The sequence below is a fragment of the Triturus cristatus genome, chromosome 10 (assembly GCF_964204655.1).
Source record: "Triturus cristatus chromosome 10, aTriCri1.1, whole genome shotgun sequence".
NCBI classification, from domain to species: domain Eukaryota; kingdom Metazoa; phylum Chordata; class Amphibia; order Caudata; family Salamandridae; genus Triturus; species Triturus cristatus.
In genome coordinates, this window is record NC_140593.1 from 139,662,670 (window position 1) to 139,683,212 (window position 20,543).

Sequence of the window (20,543 nt, forward strand, 5' to 3'; positions counted from 1 at the left end):
AAGCCACTTGGACTCGGGCCGTGTGCGTTGAGTGCAGAATTGGGTCCGGAAGGCAGTTTCGCAGTTCCACAGGGCTGAGTTCCTTTTTTTTAAAGTTGGTTTCTTTTGGACAGGTCCGCTGTCCAAGGGAAATCTTGATCTTTATCAAAGGCAGGCAGACCTTCCCAGGCTTTGGAGGTCGCTGTGCTGCAGGACAGGTCATCTTTTGGCGCAGGATCGTCAATGGCTGCAGACAGGCCAGTAGGACTGGGGCCAAGTCAGTTTGTATCTGCAGTCTTCTCTGCTGGTGTGACGCTGTAGTGTCTGGCTTTTCTTAGGTCATCAGGATTACAATTTAAGGGTGTGGGGGAGGCACCTAAATACTAGATTTAGGGGTGTTACAGGGAAGTAACAGATAGCGACCAATGGGTTCCTTACCTGCGGTGCCTACACACCTCTATTATGCCACCCTCTTGTGGGACGGGGGCATAGTCCTAGCCCTGATTGGATAAGTCCCACCATCTTCAAGATGGTGGGCACTGAAAAAAGTGCATCACTTTGCCTTCAGCACGAGGGATGGAGTTGGCGAAGGAGAGCGCACCTCCTCCCAGGATGTGCTTTGTTTCTGGCCTCAGAGAGCAGGGGCTCTTGACCCAGGAATCCAGAAACATGTCTGGTGGTGGCAGACTGCCTAAAGCCAGTCAGAGACCACACCAGGGTTGGTAGGTTTTCAGAGGGCACTCTGAGATGCCCCTTGGGATCATGTGTCGCTTAATCCCACACTGGCATCAGTGTGGATTTATTCAAGAGAGTTGTTTGGTACCAAACTCTCCTGGGTTCAGTAAAGCCATCATGGTGCTGGGGAACTAGAGTTGTCGAGTTTCTAGCCCATGTACTCTCTATGGCTTCACTGGCACTTACAATATTAAGAATAGACTTAAATATTGGAGGGGCATACCTACTCATGCAGATATGCCCACACCTAAGATACAGTACACCCTGCCTTATGGCTTGTAAGACTTGCTAGAGGGGTGACATACCTATACCTTAGACAGTGCTGGTTGGCATGGCACACAGGCAGTGTGCCATGTTGACTTTGTCGTTTTTCTCTGCACTAACGCATGCAGGCTGCAGTGGCAGTTTGCATGGCCTTAGTGAGGAGTCCTGAGGGGAGCCCCACCACTCCCAATGCCCTAGGTAGCAGGGTACCATTTACTAGGGACTTACAGGGGGGTCTGAAGTGCCAATCGTGGTACAGTTTTAGGGAAAGAACACTCGTACTGGGACCCTGGACAGCAGGGACCCTGTACTCTACAGTCAAAGTTGCATCAAAAGCAAGGCAAAACGTGGGGGGGTACTGCAACAGAAACCCACTTTCCCACACATTGTATGATCAAACCAGTTCCCAGTAGACATGGCCACATGGTGACTCCAGGTATGGAGGACTGCTGGAGTGGTCAACACTTTTGTGAATACTTTTCCACCTATATCATTTGGGTATATCTCCAGCCTACTTTAAGAAGTGCTGCACTATAACTATTTTTATAAAATTAAAGTATGAGATTTTTCCTCCAAGATGTAGAAAACTTAATTAGCCTTGCAATCCCTTTGGAGCTTTACGTAGAAATGGGTGCTTTTAACAATCTAGACATCATTTTTTGGAAAGCTTATTTCACGGTCCCTAATGGGCACTAATGCTTTACAAATAATGAGTCATCCAAAACTGAAATGATATATTTTCACAGAACATCAACACCTGCCTCCCTTGTCCATTCCACACATTCTCCCCAGAAACCCCATTTCCAATATCCGCAGGAAAAGCCTTGGCGAGTACTTAAACCCCCCAATGAGTTTGGTATCCACCAAAACAGAAATGCCGTGGACAGACTGGATTCAACCATTAAATATGAATACTTTTTGTGCACACACTTCTTTCCACACAGCCAAAACACTGAGAACGACATTAGAAGTCCGCAAAATCAAGTATTATAAAAACCTCTGGTTGGGTCTCCATCTATACTGCTTTTCAACGTTAAATGATTACAATTTACCACAAGGCCAATTTGCAACATTCAAAACTACAAACCCTACCTCTTATTATGACCAAAATACTAAACGCTTGCTACATCCTTAATATCAGAAGCTTGGCCGGCCAAACATCTACCGAGCCCTACATGTGCAGGATCTTAATTTTGGCCAATTAATGTACTGGTTCCTCTCCACGAAAACTCACTTCCTTATGGCATGCATTCTCTCTAGCCACTTCCTACTCTAAAACATTTTATTCTAAAAGAATCACAGTAATGGCTAACCACACGTTGAGACTCAACCTATAGGGAATCACCTTTGGGAACTATGCATAAATGACGACTGTATGTCATGTTTTGCAATAGTTATCATCAAAATCCCGGGCTTTCTACAGGTGATCCATCCAAAATAGATATTAATCGTTGACTGTTATTATATGCAGAATTTGAATTTTTTACAAAAAGCACCTTCCACATAAATAAACATAAGCATGTGGTAACTATTTTCCTCTGCTCTATACCATTATCCTAATAACATCCTGCAACTTTCCTCTGCATTACATCTTTGTTCCTGTGATCTATTTTTTTGCTTTTAAATGTATAATTTATTTATGGTTAAAAAAGAGAACTATGTATATACTTCCTTATTCAAAAAATACATAATCTTTTGTACAGACTTCCATAGTCTCAGAATTCTTCAATTTGTCCAATGAAATCTAGTGATTCAATTGAAATAAGAAGAGGACCAGCCAAACCTAAATAAAACATCATTATCTAGCTTAATAGGCACTTAAAAAGTAAAGAGTTATGCTAGGAAACTGAGTGATTGAACATTACCATCTCTCTCAAAATGTCCCAATACAAGCACAGGTGCTTTAAGCTTCTGCAAGAGGGCACCACAACCCACCAACTTTTCAAAATTAGTACAAGGGGAGTGAGGAGCAATTAGCTATTCTAGACATCCTGTGACGATAGTGGAATAATACAAACTCTTGAGAAGTTGGGATAGTAATGTGGTGTCAGCACTGACCATTACCAGGCAACATGTTACTGAAATTCTACTAATGAGTCTGCATACTGGCACAAATAGCTATGATAGCTCATGGCAACACAAATACAATATATATTGCTTTAGCTGATAATAGGTACAAAACTTTTGAAATAGTATAGCATCTTATGTCAACTCTATGCAAGCAGTTCTTAAGTCCAGGAGGCACAGTTTTCTGTTTATTACCTCTACATCTATGAGAGGGGGACATAGAAGCAAACAGCAGAGATTCTAGACATCTAAAATTGACTCCCTGAAGGTGAACTTATCTGGGACAGTGATGTGAATGTTTATTTTTATGCGGCTTGGAGAAGAGGAAGGGAGATAATGACAAGAGGATCTTTAATGGGGAGCTTTGAACGGACTAACAGGGAAATATAGCTTGTATTGCACCCAGAAAAAATGAAGTGTACGAAAATGTTGTGAACACACCCTGAGCATGGTGCTGTCATCAGTGTAAGGCATATGTTGGCCTAATTCATTCAGAAAGACGTAATGCAAAGGTGTCATCACCTGTGGACACATGCAGAGGTGTGGAAGTATACAGGACTGCTACGGACATAGTTTATTAATCACAAACTCTTGCATACACCAAAAAGATGGCTGGAAGTATAAAATAATCAACTGAAGCGAAGAATGTGCAAACACACATAGTGTTCTCATGTGGTATGCTTTTTTGACACCTGCCTGATGTCATTCCAATTTAAATTCTACTGGAGAAAGACATGAAGCACATGGGAAAGGCTAACACTTGGGATGTGACTGCAGGCTTTTACATATGGTATGTCAGTTTTAGGTCTCAACACCAGAGTATTTAAACCATCTGGATGGTAAAGAACTTTTGTGGGCCTTGAACTTATAGTGGGCTTTCAGCCTGCCCATGGTTCATCATTGATAGCCTTTATTATCACTCCCATTTGCTTGCTTCTTATTCAACAACTGGGCATCCTCGCCTTGTGTGTTCTTCCTCTTCTGGAGCTTTGACTCTTTACAATCCTTTTGATTTGCTAACTTCTATAGTTCCACTGCTCACTTTTAGGGAACTACTTTTCTTTTTTTATTATTCAGTAGTCCATGAAAACACGTGTATTTCAGCGCTCACCCTCGTCTACTTCTAACCTTACAAAATATCCACCCCATGCTCTGTGTTGGTGTTGCTCTTTCCCTCGTGTGCTGCTCTCTCTGTTGTGCTCTGCCTCCACCAAAGAATGTGGGCTCACTCGTGTGCATCTAATCATCCACCCCATATTGCACTCTCCCTTGTGTGTGGTTTTCCCCCTCCTCCACCCATCTAGCTTTATTTTAATTGTATCACCCTGCACCCTTAATGTAATATATTACATTCTTTGGAGGGGCAGGCAGCAAATTGATGCTGGCCCATCCATCTTAAAGAACAAAACAAAAAAGCGCTTTCACACAAGTTACATTTCAGCTTTTTGCATTTTTTTACTGAACCTTGTCAAATTGGTAAACAAAAAAAAGGCACCTGCATCATTACGTAGGCATGAATACGCCATCAAGCATGACACTGCCAACACCTGCATATCTGTGCCTTGTGTTTTTTTTGTTTGTTGCTGTACATCATCAGCAAAAAATGCTTTTTGCTGATGCTGTACAGCATTAGTTAACAGCATTGGCAAAGACAGTAGGTGCAAAAGCAAGGCCGATTGGCTGTTCCAATGCTGGTTGTCACTAAGGTTCATCTTCTAAAAAGAACAGCTTCAAAGAATTTCAAACTACTCTAATCTATGGTTTATATTATTCGCAATTTATCTAGCCAACATGTCAGGCATTTCATGATAGCAGATCTAGCCAACAAGCTCAATATGAAACTCTAGCTATGTTTGCGCAGTAAAAATTCCAACATGCACATAACCTGACAGTTTTTAGGCAGCGTTAGCCCTCAAATGTGGTAACAGCCTCGATGAGACCTAAATCTATTCTATAAAAATGATTCCAAATCGCTGATCCACTCGCTCCTTGGAAGGGCTGCTTGGCACTATTTCTTCTCTGAAGAGCACTAACCATTCTGTAGTTGGAGTATTAATACACTAAATCCTATTCATTTTTCAGCTAGACCACCCCTGAGGTTGAAGGTGAAATCTAAGGTCTACTACTCAACAGTGAGTACTACTACTTGTACCATCCACCATTTGTATATCACCACCTCTCTAAACATATCTATTGATCTACACAAATTGCTATGTTTCATGCAGACAGAATGTTCCTGGGGCTATCATTAGGACATGATAAATGGAAATCTTTTTAAGATGATGTTTTGGATACATAGAGATGTTTCTGAAGAAGGAAAGAATGCCTAAGCTGTATTAGGTGGGGATGAGGGAAGCTTAAAAGCTTCACCTGAAAACAGAGTTTGTTCATTGACTGAGGTCCACTTAGCCTTATGCTTCTTCACACATTTTAAAATAAGTACCCATTCCATTGTTTAACTACTATGCCTAGTAATGGGCTGAGACACCTATACCAAGGTATGTATCTTTATATAAACAAAGCAATAAGAGGCAATAAAGGTAAACATATACTTAATTTGCAGCTACAGAATGTAGCAGGTAGGTTCCTAGAAGTATTATTGTGATATATTTTCACATTTTCTCCCACAGTTAATTATGCTAGTATTGTATCCAAAATTAAGTAACTGGATAGAATGATGTGGGGTTCAGATGACAAATGTTAACAGGCTAGTATAATGTATTTTCGTTTACTCTTCCTTTAGTTAATCTTCCCCACCGTTCTGCACCTTAATCACAGATTAATGTAATGTGAACCCCGGCACATGTACATTCTTACCAGCGTATGCCAGACGGACGATGGTGGCCTCATCCTGTGCCAAATGCGCAATACCAGGCAAAATGTATTCTGGGTAGATGTTGATATCATTGCGTGGGACCTCCTTCACCAGAGCTAGAACTTTTGTAAGTGTCCTCACTGATTCTGCCCTCACCCGGGGCTCGGTGTCATTACTGAAATGTAACAGATATGGTGTGATGCGATCCAGTAAAACATCAACACTCAACCGTGGTGCCAAATGGAGAACAAGTTCCAGTGCAGCGAGCTTGGAATCACAGCACTTAAGTGTCTGCAAACACGATGTAATAACGGACACCAAAATGAGCAGCCCATTTTCCTTAGTCTCGCCCTCAGATTTCTCAGACTGATCATCACCACAGAGGTTGTGGATGATGTTGTCCAAGTCCTTGCGGATGACGAGGATTCGTTCATCTGCAAGCAGGAAGGTTTCCTTGGCAAACTGAGCCATATATGGCTGCAAGAAGGTGTAGAAGATCTCTGGGAAGGCATTCCCCCTCTGCTGTTTCAGGTAATCTTCAGCATCCATTCGCTTCTCTGGCTCCAGCTGGATCATTTGTGAAACCTCAGAAATTAAAAGGGAGAAAAAGCACATATTTCACATCTCCACAAGGCAAAATTAATGTTTCCACGAAAAAATAGGCTAGAACTGTGCCTTTTTATTGCGCATCTCTAGAAAACATTCTGTCATCATGATACAATCCAACAACACAGGTGCTGTAAGATAGAACACAACAAGTAAGGAAGTATAAAAGGCAGAGAAAACAGGATATCTGTAGCATAAAATTTCTCTGAAGCACTTGCTCAATTTCAGGTGGTAGGAATTACTCTAGGATTTAGTATTTTAGAAGATAACTTATATTAGGGAGGAGACTGATCTACCTAGGTCAATTTTTTGTACTAACATTTATGAAGAAGCAATGTGCCTGAGGAGACAAATACTCAAGAAATGTATTTGGTATGTATGATCCAAATAATTGACAATCTTCTGAATTAAGTGCAGAGACACTGTACTCCAACTGAAAGTACTGGAAGGTATTTTAATGTATCTGACAAGAGAGTCTGTCAGCCACTCTCATCACAGTAAATGATGCTTCATCCAGCATTATGTGTAATCACCAAACAACTTGAACCAAATAACCCAGCCTAGTTAAAATTGTAGTATGAATCACTGTAACCCACCCTAACCTCCGCCCCCCACCCATTCCAGGAAAGACAAAAATATTCACTGCAAAGTTTATTATATGCTCACTGACACTGAAGATGCCCCCAGTGGCATATTAATTAACAAAGTTAAAACTAAATAGAAATAAAATAGAATACCAATGGATGTGAAATAACAGGGAGCATGTGTCATGCCAGAATTCCAAGGGGGAGATCCTGTTGGGTGGACCAAAAGGACTACAGTATTTCTGCTTATTAACCTTTGCCTCTCCTTCTAATGTCGGGAATAGTTTAGCAGAATGTAAGAATTCAGACCATCTAACTGTGAAAAGGGCGGAGCGGCAGAGATTCTGCCACATCTGAGCTTCTCGTAAGTGTAGACTGGCCATCACTGAAAAGAGCTCCTTTCTCCCCAATGGGAAAGCGTAGGGCAATGGGTGAATTGTCTGCTGAGGCTTGGTTGGCTGATAAATGATTAAAGGGAAAGCATTTTTGCAGTGCTTGTAATTATGAGAGGGAAGTTGAAGACAACCGATGACAACCCAAGAAAGAGAAGGTTTGTTTGGCTCAAATTAACAACTTGAGCTGTCGTGTGTGAAAGTACAAAGGCACATATGCTTGCACATAGGTTAGAACTAAGGAGTGCTAGTTCCGTATCACAGTAGAGGTCGTCACCCAATTGAAGGCACTTTGCAGAACTACTTTAAGGATCGACTTGTCACAATCTCTCTAGATGTGCAGCAGAGTTTTGAACCAGTGCTGCTAATACTAGAGGGCTGGAGAGCACTGCACCCGAGCAGAGAGAGATTTAACGTAAACAATAAGTGAGGCCGAGCACTTACTTGGATTCACTTACTAGCACTGCCTGGGGCGCCACTGGGTTAGAGGGAACAAAACCTACTGCAATGGGGGAAATAAAAGGTATAGTAGGCAGATTCCCTTAGGCAACAATGTCCCAAGAAGTGGAGGTGTAGGGTTATCACCAGCACTAACTGTTCTGCTCTATTATTTGAAAGGGAGCAATCTTGGGAAGCCGAAGCTCTTGTCAAGAGATGAGGTCTACAAAGAAATATAAAAGTACATTAGTAGTGATGGAAACAGGCAATGAGAAAGGGTCCAGTGTAGTACAGGCACTATACAGCAGCAATGTAACAATCAGGCAGCTGTAAGCACAGTAACCTTGAATTATGACAAAAAGCTACCCAAGATGTAAAATTACATTTCGATTTTTTATTAAGGTACTGCAAAAGTAACTTTGGTATTTAACAACCATAATCAGTCAAATTTTTATTGAACAATCATTGTCTATCTTAAAGAAAAATGAAACACATTTGGCCAGACGGCCTCCTGGACAATGGTAGGGAGTAGAGATCACAACGCTACTCACACACTACTTTGAAAAGAAACCAAGATGAAGCCACCCACCCAATACAAAAGCCCCCCTTTCTGCATCTCTTGTCTGTTGTTTCTGCATTTATATTCGGTTTTGAGGGCTTGGAGAGCTTGGATTGTTATAAAACCAATGTTCCTTTCTCTAGTGTCGATAGGGGTTCTCCAGCGCTTTAGGGGGCCTCCATCTTCCCTGGCTGGATCCAGCACCGGCCCTTCTACTTGTGCAGCACTTCATTGGAGCAGCCCTGGTTTAACCATAGTCTCAGGAGTTTAATTCTCTGATTTCTTCAGCCCAGCACTTCTGCTGTCCTTAGTGCTTCCAGGTCTCCCGGGTTCAGGGACCAAAGGCTGGCTTAACCGTGGGTTACCACCATCAAGTTATCACCACTGCCCCATAAACGCTGAATGCAGGCTAGGGCGTGGAGGCACCTCAAGTCTTGCTGGTTCCATACCCACGTGAGCAGATGTTCAATTCATTTGCTCCAGTCTAGGTTCCAATTCTCTCCTCAGGCTCTCCTGTTCCAAGCTGCCCCTAAGAGTGGCATATACTGGCATGTAATCAAGCCACAGTCAGAGTCTCAGGCAGTTGCTACCATCTTGGCCCTCCCTGTCTCCAATTAATAATTATACCCTAAATCTACAGTGTTTATCAACAACATTCTGAAGAGATTAAACGAGATTAGTTAATGGATAGGTAATTGTGGTATATGGGCAGCAGAATTCAAGGGTACCATTATGGAAACAGGACATAAATTAGATAAGTAACAACACAAATAGCAGCCCTTGGAGAAAATATGTAGCAAGCTATATGGAAGAATGAGAAATCTCTAAAATATTTTGATGCAACTACAAACTTTGGTTAAACATTTCAAAGAGGAGGTCAAACTAAAGAAAATGCAAAATGGTGACCTAGGAGACTACGAAAAAATAATATAATAATTATTAGGCTGCCGGAAAATAATCAGATATGGTTGATGAGAGCATGGATTGTGATTGAGAATGTTTTAGAGAAATCCTGGTTAGCCTGTGGAAATTTAGCTCGCAAACTGAACATTATCTGCGCCATCTTGCCCCTCCCCAGCACCACGCGCAACGAATGCACGGCCGCCATTTTAGGCACCCCGCTCTCTCCGCTCACTCTCGACCGCCAGCGTTTTCCCTTGGCGCTGCAAGCATCCCCCGCGCGCCGGCCACCCCCGCTCTCTCATACAGGCCATAAACCCTCTCCTTCTGCGCGACCCTGCTACGGAACCACTTCCAACCGACAACCCATACATGGTCATGCCTCTCCTTTGATAACCCCCTTTCTCTGCGCCCCATTGTCTGAACTGGTCCCAGGCCATCACCTAGCCCTGCGGATGCAGTTTACTGCCCCTACTGTAAGGGAAACACCCCACATCAAAGGGATTACAGTAGATCAAAGCCCCTACCCCCTGAGACCCGGCCAGTTGCACACCCCCCGGGAATTAGCGGAATTCCCTGCTGCGCGATAGCCATCTCCCACTGCGGGTAGGGTGGGACCTTCTACTGTATCTATGTGTGGGATCGGATCTGAACCGGGGCTCCAGGGGATATTCCCCCGTACTTCAAAAGAATCTCAAGAATGTACTATGTGTAATAAAGCAATAAACCAGTGTATAAGAGACCAGGTCTCAGAGATGCGGTTAGAGCACCTCGTGACGATACCTTGCTGTCTGATCTGATGTGTTCTGCTCCGACGGAATAAAACCTTGTTTCCTGCCTTCCAGTCTCCGGCGCCTGCCTCTTTTATTGGTAAATTATCGAGTGGTATGAGAGGCGATTATCGCCGGGCAAATACTTGGAAGGTTATCGACTGAAACTGCCGCTACCATTTAACAATTGGCGTCCCAAACGTGGGGCCCATCAGCGACACGTGGATCCAGTGGGAGAGGTCCCGACGACAGAGTGAACGACTGCAACGATCGGGAGAGCTCCTGCCCAATAGACCCTCGTCTGGCAGCCGATCATCCGAACTTCACTGGTTCCGAGCAGACCTCTCTCGAGTGATCTACGGTCCTGACTGGGAACCATCAGGAGTGCCGCGGCAAATACGGAGAATAGAGGACGATCGGGCGCTGGAGGCGGAAGACGAGAAACTGTCCATGCGGTCCGGGTAAGGTCGTGAAACACGACAAAAGTGCGAAATAATTGATTGATTGTTTGAATACTAGTATTGCTCATTGATTGTTCTTTTTGAGATATTCGCTGTCTACAAACGGGGAGGAGTAGAAATACTCTCTCTCTCTCCCTTTGCAGATAGTGAAGGGTAGGTAACGCAGACTTTTGTCCCCATTGAAACCCGTCGTGCCTATCTTTATCTCCCCATTGATTGATTGTCCGAACATTGATTGTTTTGAAGAATAGTGCTTTTTGAGATATTCTCTGTTTGCAAATAACGTAGAATAGGAATATTCTGTCTAGTCTTTGCAAATAGTGAAGGGTAGGTAACGCAGACTTTTGTCCCCATTGAAACCCGTCGTGCCTATCTTTATCTCCCCATTGATTGATTGATTGATTGTCCGAACACTAGTTGTTCGATATTGGTTCTTTGGAGGTATTCTCTGCTTACAAATAACGAGGAATAGAGATATTCTGTCTAGTCTTTGCAAGCAGTGAAAAGATAGGTAGTGCTGACTTTTGTCCCCGTTGAAACCCGTCATGCCTATCTTCTCCCCACTGATTGGTAGTTGGTTCTGCCCGGACCGCTTATTAGAGGTGAACCACCCGGCTCCACTGGAAGGCACCCCTAATAAGGACATGTTCACTAAATATGGACTAGTCGCTGTGGCTTATAGCAAGCTGTGGCATAAATATACCAAGAAGGAGCCCGAAAGTCAGTGGCCACTGATGGGATCCTTCGACGACCACAAGATAGAAGCGCTAGAAGTAGCTCTGCGTAGCAATAAGACAACGCCTACCATGCTTGACAGTATTGGCATGTGGCGCAAAGAAGCGACGCAACGGAAAAAGAGGGAAGAAGTAAAAGCAGAAAAGGAATTACGAAAGGCAGCTCACCTTGCCGCTAAAAAGTTAGAAGAAGACATAAAGGAGAGAAGGGAAACTAAACTAAGACAGGAGCCCGAAACCCCAGACCAGTACGCTGTTAGGACCCCCTCCTTTGCTCTACCCTGTGTTGTCCTCCAAGCAGCAAACGAATGACGAATTACTGTTAGGTCCCCCGACCATTTACATGCCCCCTCCGTATGCACCCTCCCAACCAGTAGTGCAACACCCACAACCCCCGAACACGAACGAAGGCAGTACAGGGGCCTCGGCCCTCACGGCCTCCGCGCCGGCTGAGCCTCTTGTACTGAACCCAACGTCGGCTATAACGCTAGATGACCATGAGATGAGAAAGAACGATTCCACCAGAATGAATCGATTAACCAAGGATGAACGAGCAGGAATCGATAGGATAGTAGGGACGCTGGTGAAGCGAAAAGAAAGTGAGGAGTATATAACGGATGTGTATAAATCGTATGCCGACAACCGCAGACGACACTTTGTCGTACGGCTCTGTTATCACGCCCTGAATGCATATGAGGATAGGTACCACGATAAAGGTCCCGAAGGCTTAGCGGCCCTATATAGAAAGATAGACATCGGGGAAGAAAGAGAGGGCGATGTAGCGAACCTCTTCACTCGTACACTCGAGGTCTACCGACATCTTAAAGAACATGGACAAACAACCGAAACAGAAACCCCCATAGCAACTAAACCCAAGGGAGGAAGGGCCGATGCCATGATGCCCATTAAAGAAGCTGCCCCCTACTGGGTCCCCCCACGGGGTCAGGGAACACACGACGACATCAACCACCAAGATGCGAAGGGAAGGGTTGTATATAACTGGGTCTACCAGCCGTGGGACCGGCAAGATATTTTGACCTTTAGAAAGACCCTACCCGACTTGAGAAAGAACCCGACTGCCTTCTACACTGAATTAGGTACAGCCTTAGGCTCAACGATAATGACGTTAGCAGATATCGACTTGTTCTTTGGGCTATGTCTGCCGGCTGATGTGTGGAAACAAATCCGGAAAGTTGACCACGCTGAGCCGTTCGGATATACCTGGGTACAACTCGATACCATAGATAAACAGCGAGAACCAGGACAGAAACCCCCGAAAGCCATCCTAGAGCTCCCAGATAAGATTGTACAAAAGCTGAAGACTCTAATCCCTGAAAGAAAGGTAGACTGGTCGATAGTGACGGCTTGCCGCCAGAAACCCCAGGAAGACGTGTCTGAATACTTCTCCCGATTCGAGACTGTGTTTTCCGACTACAGTGGCCAAGACATGACCACCGCAACCGGACACCACCTCTTTGTCCAGAATTATGTAAAGGGTCTGTCGCCAGAAGTTTCCCAGAAACTACGGACCAGCGAGAGTAGTTGGGCAGCCTCCAAACCCGCAGCCATTCTCCAGATGGCCCAATACTACGAAAACCAGAAAAACGAGAACGATAGGGCGTCAGAGAAGAAGAAAAAGGAATTAAAGGAGAGGGTGATGATAGCACAATTGCAAGGGGTGACAATAGGAAGGGAACCCCCGAAGGAGAACTACCAACCAACCGCCCCTAGAAAGCTACCCCCTAGAGACCCTACACCTACACCCTACAACGGACGGAGAGACTTAGATGGGAACCAATGTGCGTTCTGTAGAGGGTTCGGACACTGGAAATCCCAGTGCCCGGTCCTTTTGGAACTGAACAAAAATAGGGACCCCAATAGACACAACCGGAAGTTTGTTGATACCCACCATCAACGTCACCACACTTGATTAGGATCACGTGCAATCGAGCAAACGCCATTTTTTTTTTTTCCCGAATACGCTAACCAGATCGCTGATACGTACAACGCTCCAGCAAAATAGTATGGTCAAACATTTTTAATAAATTACAAGTATAACAACATTCCGGCAAAATGAACAGGATAAAAAACGTTTTTAAACAACTATTTACATAACAGTCTGTTGCAACCTCCATCCCAAAGCCTTAACGTCCACGTGACACCGTCCTCGCCTCTCCTTCCTCGAAATTGCAACATTGGCCTGTTTTGGGCGGTCCCTCTTAGTTGACTTTGGGCTATAAAAACCATGCAAAAATCCATTGACATCAGTGGCGAGCGATTGTGCGAATAGGCCGGAGGCTATGCGAAGCGCCGAAGTTCTGGCAACACCGAGGCGGAGCCCGCCACGCTGTGCGGACCTTCCCGTTTTCTTTCTTTCTTCAATTATGGCTGCTGCCCTGGCGGGGGGAGGCGACGCGGACGGACCTCCCCCACCTCCCCAGGTGGAGGCTTGCCAGGCACCCCAACCGCCTTTAACTCTCCGGCCAGCTAAGCTGCACCCAGCCATCTTTTTCATCGGCCTGCTGAATTTCACCCTGGCACGCTGTGCGAGTCTTCCCAGTCACTTCTTCCTTCAATAACGGAGGGTGCCCTGGCGGGGGGAGGCGACGCGGACGGACCTCCCCCACCTCCCCAGGTGGAGGCTCGCCATCAGATGAGGGCACCCCAACCAGGTCTTTCACACGTCGGCCAGCTGGGTTGCGCCCTGCCACTTCATCCGCCGTTCGGCTGAGCCGGCACCCCTGCACGCGGCCGCCAGGCAACCACCCAAGGACAGGGTTCACCAGGACTGCCGCTAGCACCCGACGCGGGGAGTGGGCCCCCGCAGCCAAGAAAGTAGGGGCCCACTCCGATGATGATGTCCTCCGGACTGCTGTTGTCGCTGCAACTGATGCCACTCCGGTGGCAGCACCACCCGAACTGCTGCTGTTACTGCTGCTGGCTCCTCTCCGGTGACTGTACCGAAGAGCTGCCGCTACTGCTGCCCTTGAACTCCGGCGGTCGACCCCTCCGGTTCCAGGCCTGGCCCACCGTGAGACAATTCTGGACTCGAAAGCTTGTTTGCTAGGGCATGGGCCCCACCCTTGACAGAACGCTCCCCTCAGCCTTGCAGAATTGGTTGGAGTCATTTGACGTTCGACTCCTGCGGACTTCCGGTAAGGACAGAACCACCACCATTGCCCTTTTTTTTGCCCCCGGGCGGCAGCCACCTTGCCTCCGCTTGATACAGGGAGACAGTAAAGCGTCAGCGGAAGAACCCGCCTGCTGCCCCGCCCTAAGAACAAACCGTGGCATTGCTACAAGGTTGCAGTGACGCAAGGTTGACGCTAACGAAAGTTCTCGAACTACCAAAAGGAATTCTGGTTCAACTGCTAATTCATGGAAAGACTTAGACTGTGCACTGGCCCGACCCCGCCCCAAGATGGCGCTGATGTAGGAGTGGCCTATAACTCCTTGTGGCGTTCCAGCCACGTGACATTTGTGTTAAAAAGACATATATATATGTATGCGATGCTTTCACACATGATGGTGGGGGAAAAGGGGGAACCGATTTTTATGTTAATCTAGTGTTGCTCATGTTGCTCGACGCCTCTCACACCGTGGCCGGTCTATGGCGGCTGTAGGCCCGTATTTCCATACTGACATTGTTTTAAATAAAGGGCTTCTTAAAAAGAAATTACGAAATCAGTGTCATGACTAATCATCTAGGTTGTTGAAGGTTTTTTCTTTTCAATAAATGATTGTTACTCCTAAGCGAAGGCATACAGATAATACAGACACAATTTGCCTAAAAATCTTTTTTTTAACGGAATTTGTACCCATCACGCCTGCCCTTTTTCCAAGAATTGTCAAATCAATAATGAACTATAACTTAAGGTATATATCGCATGCAAGGTATGGTATCCTGCACCATAATACACGACCAATTGAGAAATACATGCACGACCAGGGAACGCGAATTTAGGAGATGAATGAACTAGAGCATCTTTGCCTCAAACTAAAGAATAATGGGTCCGTGGTATTACCCAACCCTGCGGCTAGCCTGGTACATGGTAGGTAGAACCTTTCGTGTCTGCGCGCGCTGGGGTATTTTGAATACTGCACCTCCCCTCCCCTCTTATTTCCCCTCTATAGGTCACGACGAAGTTCCGACTGAAGAGTGGAGTGGACGTGGACCGCACCAAGTTCAATATCAGGGAAAACATAGACAAATGTTGCAAGATAGTGCGAAAAATTACAGATCATCATTGGGAACATGGAAAACTGTATGACGTGATTGTGCGTGTGTACTACGACTATACGATATGAATGTGTATGCATTTCATGTTTGGGTCACTTGAAGAGAGCGTCATTGTATGATTGAAGTACTCGTCCACCGATCAAAGGGAGGAGAATAAAGGGTCAGACAACCCATAAGATAAACTACCAAAATACTAAAGGTACGCAGCATTGCATAGGATTGGAGGACAGGAAAGGAGAAGGTCCCCGTGCTCAACGCAGCCCTGAGTCCCCGTCTTGATGCATGTACTGTCACACCCTATCCAACATTTGTGTGTACGTGATCATCGAATTTATGTCTTTTCCCCGCTTGTGTTTTCTTACATGGAACAGACCCATGCTACTCCATGTTGTGTGTGCACCAAGTGACCTATTATCTCTCTCTCTCTCTCTCTCTCTCTCTCTCTCTCTCTCTCTCTCTCTCTCTCTCTCTCTCTCTCTCTCTCTCTCTCTCTCTCTCTCTCTCCCCCTCCCTCGCAAAAGGCTCTTTCTTGCCCTCTTTCTTCTTGAATAAATTAACGACATACACCTCTTTGGTAAGTGTATAATTGGCCTGAACACAGTGGTGTTCGAACAAATTGATAGAAACAAAAACGACCATACTTTACCACGTTACTACCTCTCCTTTTTACAAACATTAAATCGGCTGAGAAGGAAAGGACAGGTAAGACGACTGATGTCTCCCAATCTGACCCACAACACGGGGACTATATGTCAGTGGTTTTTGTTCTTAACGGACACCATCTCCACCACCCAGAATTACCCCTGACCAATTGGCCCGGAATAAAATGTCTAAAGCACCCTGTTCTCCCAAAGATAACTCCAGCCCTATACTAGCCGTCTCAGAAGTATCCCGAATAAAACAGCTGATGGCCCCTGTTTTAAACTGATAAAGGGTCACCTACTGTATGAAAAGGATGCTCGTGAACGCATGACCATAGCACCTCGCACTTACAGGTATTACCAAACCTTACATTATAGGGCGCAGAAACTGACACCTAGAAGGCCAGACGATGGACAGGGACACCCACAGAACCCTGCACCACAGCAGTAATTAATAGATTAGTAACACGCACCTTAACATCAGAGTTAATAGACACCAATCATATAGTAACAGATAAGAGCATTTCCGCAACTACTCGGTGGTTGGGAGAGAGAATGAAGTATGTAAATGTCTTCCCTGCCAAGATCTCTAAGACTTTCGTTTCTTATAACCTATTCAAGGATAACCTGCAGCCATCGGAAGAGAGGGGTCGGATGTGACGCACAGTCTGGCTGCGGATCATAAAACATCTATGACCTCGACCAAGGGGGAAGCGACGAAGCAACAAGAGCGTGAGACGAGGCACCATTATCAGAACGATGAGCGCGAAGGGCTACATCGAGGCCCCTGCTCACTGACCAGCGTGCCTGAAGTCTTAACCCGTCGGGCCCGATTGATGGGCCCAGTGCTGAAAAGATTCTGCTCTCCTTGGTCCGCATTTTTGATCTGATCCCATGCCACCCCATTCTCTCTTCCTCTTTCATTTGGACTATGACTTTGACCTACTACCGAGGAACAAAAGGCCGGCACCCTGTCTCAAAAGTACCTGTGGTGAACTGTGTTAAGGAACAGGACTGTGATCAAAGAACAGTGAGTGGTCACACCCTGCAACGTGAAGAAATCGGATTTGAGCTGGACCTTAGTTCCACCGCCGGTGCTCAACAGTGCCAACGAAAGAAGAACAACAATGAGAGCTTACCAGTGATAGCTCTTTATAAACAAGGACACTGGAAAGAAGAACCCATGTCAAAGTTGAAAATCCTCTCCCAACCACCTTATTATATTAACTATCTTCTTATCAAGTTTTCATGATGTTGCATCAATCACTTCCGACTGTACACTGAGAAGTTAAGAAAATGTAACTTTGTATAGTAACCTTCATACAACACCAGCCATATACACAACTATACTGTAACTTTGAATGTACTTCCTCCTCGCCTGCTTCATCAAACTGTATGAGACAATGTACAAATGTGTCAGATTACTCCTGCCTACCCTAAAGACTCTGTATCTTTAAATGTGTGACGAACATTGACGATACTGTAACTGAAAGGCTAACAAAGGCGAATATTGGCCGGACAAGCTGGCGAGATATGTTAAAAGGGAGGACTGTGGAAATTTAGCTCGCAAACTGAACATTATCTGCGCCATCTTGCCCCTCCCCAGCACCACGCGCAACGAATGCACGGCCGCCATTTTAGGCACCCCGCTCTCTCCGCTCACTCTCGACCGCCAGCGTTTTCCCTTGGCGCTGCAAGCATCCCCCGCGCGCCGGCCACCCCCGCTCTCTCATACAGGCCATAAACCCTCTCCTTCTGCGCGACCCTGCTACGGAACCACTTCCAACCGACAACCCATACATGGTCATGCCTCTCCTTTGATAACCCCCTTTCTCTGCGCCCCATTGTCTGAACTGGTCCCAGGCCATCACCTAGCCCTGCGGATGCAGTTTACTGCCCCTACTGTAAGGGAAACACCCCACATCAAAGGGATTACAGTAGATCAAAGCCCCTACCCCCTGAGACCCGGCCAGTTGCACACCCCCCGGGAATTAGCGGAATTCCCTGCTGCGCGATAGCCATCTCCCACTGCGGGTAGGGTGGGACCTTCTACTGTATCTATGTGTGGGATCGGATCTGAACCGGGGCTCCAGGGGATATTCCCCCGTACTTCAAAAGAATCTCAAGAATGTACTATGTGTAATAAAGCAATAAACCAGTGTATAAGAGACCAGGTCTCAGAGATGCGGTTAGAGCACCTCGTGACGATACCTTGCTGTCTGATCTGATGTGTTCTGCTCCGACGGAATAAAACCTTGTTTCCTGCCTTCCAGTCTCCGGCGCCTGCCTCTTTTATTGGTAAATTATCGAGTGGTATGAGAGGCGATTATCGCCGGGCAAATACTTGGAAGGTTATCGACTGAAACTGCCGCTACCATTTAACAAGCCACCCTGCATTGTTCAGCCCTCCCCCTTCAGAACTTTTCTTCCTTCTAAGAAATATTATTACACATTGAATATTGGATTTAATTCTGTTTATGTAGATTCTGCCTCACCTTTGAGGTAAAACCATTTCTTCTGAAGATATACTATGGGCGACGCAAAGATACAACAAGAATACGGTATAATGATCTACATGGTGGACTTTGCCTAACCCATATGCATTGTGTAAAGATGTGACATTTCTTTTATGGACTGATAAAACAATCTGACATTATAATGCAAACTGATGTTAGCTATGAAACTTTTAAAATGCCAATAAAAGTGCTTTTATAAAGAAAAGCCCTGTGATAAAACCATTGCTGCGACAATCTGATGTCCCTCCAGCCCTGTCCTCTTAACACTTTCGAACAGCAACCTGCAGTTTAAAACACCTTACAAAAATATTAAATAAACATTAAATGAGTTATATCCACACTACCAGCAATCCATTTAGAATCTGTCTGAGAGATCACTAAGGGCAGAATAGAGGAATCCAATATCTGTGCTACAGTAAAGTGCTGAGTACTGAACTTGAGGAGGCGAATGTTTCATGCTCTAATTAAGATTACTTAAGTCATAGCCCAACTCCCTCTTCCTTTCCCATTTCCTTTATTTTGAGGTCCAGGTAAGACGTCGGAGCCACAAAAACACCAACAAAGACTCCACCTAGTAGTTTTAGCGCTCTTTCATTCCTGGTTCCTTTACCCATGGTCAAGTCCAATCACCGAATGATGCCTAAACAGACTAGGGGGAAGGACCAAATCTATATACAATGTAGAGTGTCTATAACACAAGGAGAGAGTCACCTAACATGCAAAAGCCCGAATCGACCATCTAGTGTTACATTCTGTTACCAGGTTAACCGGTAAACAAGTTTAAGGAGAGGAACAACATCAATCAAAAGCCTGGAGCTTTGAAGTAACTGCGGTGATAACAAGGGATTCAATTTAGCTTGACATTGCAAGGTTTGTGCACGTTATTAAATCATGCACCAATATATTTAGTATAAAAAGTACTCTATTTTTAATTCCTTAATACTCAAGAGCAAATTCTGTGAAAGGGAGAAATTGATGTAACAAATCAACAAATGAACGCAGATGGAGATAAAAATATCTCTACAAAAAAAAAAACACACTTACCAGATTTCTGATGCTATGGTCTTCAATTTTGTTTAACAGCTGTTCGGGAGTAAAATCCCCTTCTCTGTATGCCAAGAGCTGGGACAGGTCAAATAAAGGGACTCCTTCTGTAAACAGCTCTGCTATGACACAACCTAAAACACAAAAGAAAATGAGAGGTTTTACCTCTATTCTCCAGTTCGTGCTCGTGCACCAATCAGTAATAACTGTATTTACTTGAGGAACAGTGAACACTCCACCTCCGTTTACTATCATTTAGGATGGATTTGTGAAGCTTGGGTAATAAAACTGAATTCTCAAAAAGTTATTAAAAGTATCCTACAAAGAAAAGCAGAAAGGGGCATGGTGCACTTAGGATGAGGGTAGTGAGAGGAGGATGTCAAAAAAATGTACGTTGGTCCTTTGTGCCGCATACAATCCACGTACACATGAATCACATAAGACAAAACACACCTGATTATAGTCAACGGCTAGTCTCAGTAAAGGCAGGTCTGACAGGGTGCCATGAAACTAATTTTAAATCATGGGCAGCCAATACACAAGAGTGAGGGTCTGGTGGCTTAGTGGACTAAAATGTCCACTGTAGGGGCCTGTGTATGATGTCATGGTTACAGGTTCAAATACCAGTAGGTCGACTCAGCCTTTCGAACTTCTGAGTACAATAAAATGAGTCCCATTGAAATGGGTAACAATAAACATCTGTTATTCAGAGCCAAGATAAGCTTGGGTGAATGTGCGCTTTACAAATACACATGTTGTTAAGTTATGAAAAACACAAGTTCATGAACACATTCTGCT

The 20,543-nt window shown here is 45.0% G+C and overlaps 1 protein-coding gene across 2 annotated transcripts in view; it reads right to left on the reverse strand.

The window, feature by feature from the left end:
• Positions 1 to 20,543, reverse strand: part of PIK3R4 (phosphoinositide-3-kinase regulatory subunit 4) — a 188,811-nt gene that overhangs the window by 149,577 nt on the left and 18,691 nt on the right. For both annotated transcript variants that reach the window (XM_085630648.1, XM_085630647.1), the window contains 2 exons: positions 19,746 to 19,879; positions 5,863 to 6,445 (listed from right to left, as the gene is read on the reverse strand). In XM_085630648.1, coding sequence (XP_085486774.1) covers positions 5,863 to 6,445; positions 19,746 to 19,879 — 717 coding nt within the window. The remainder of the gene's footprint in view (positions 1 to 5,862; positions 6,446 to 19,745; positions 19,880 to 20,543) is intronic.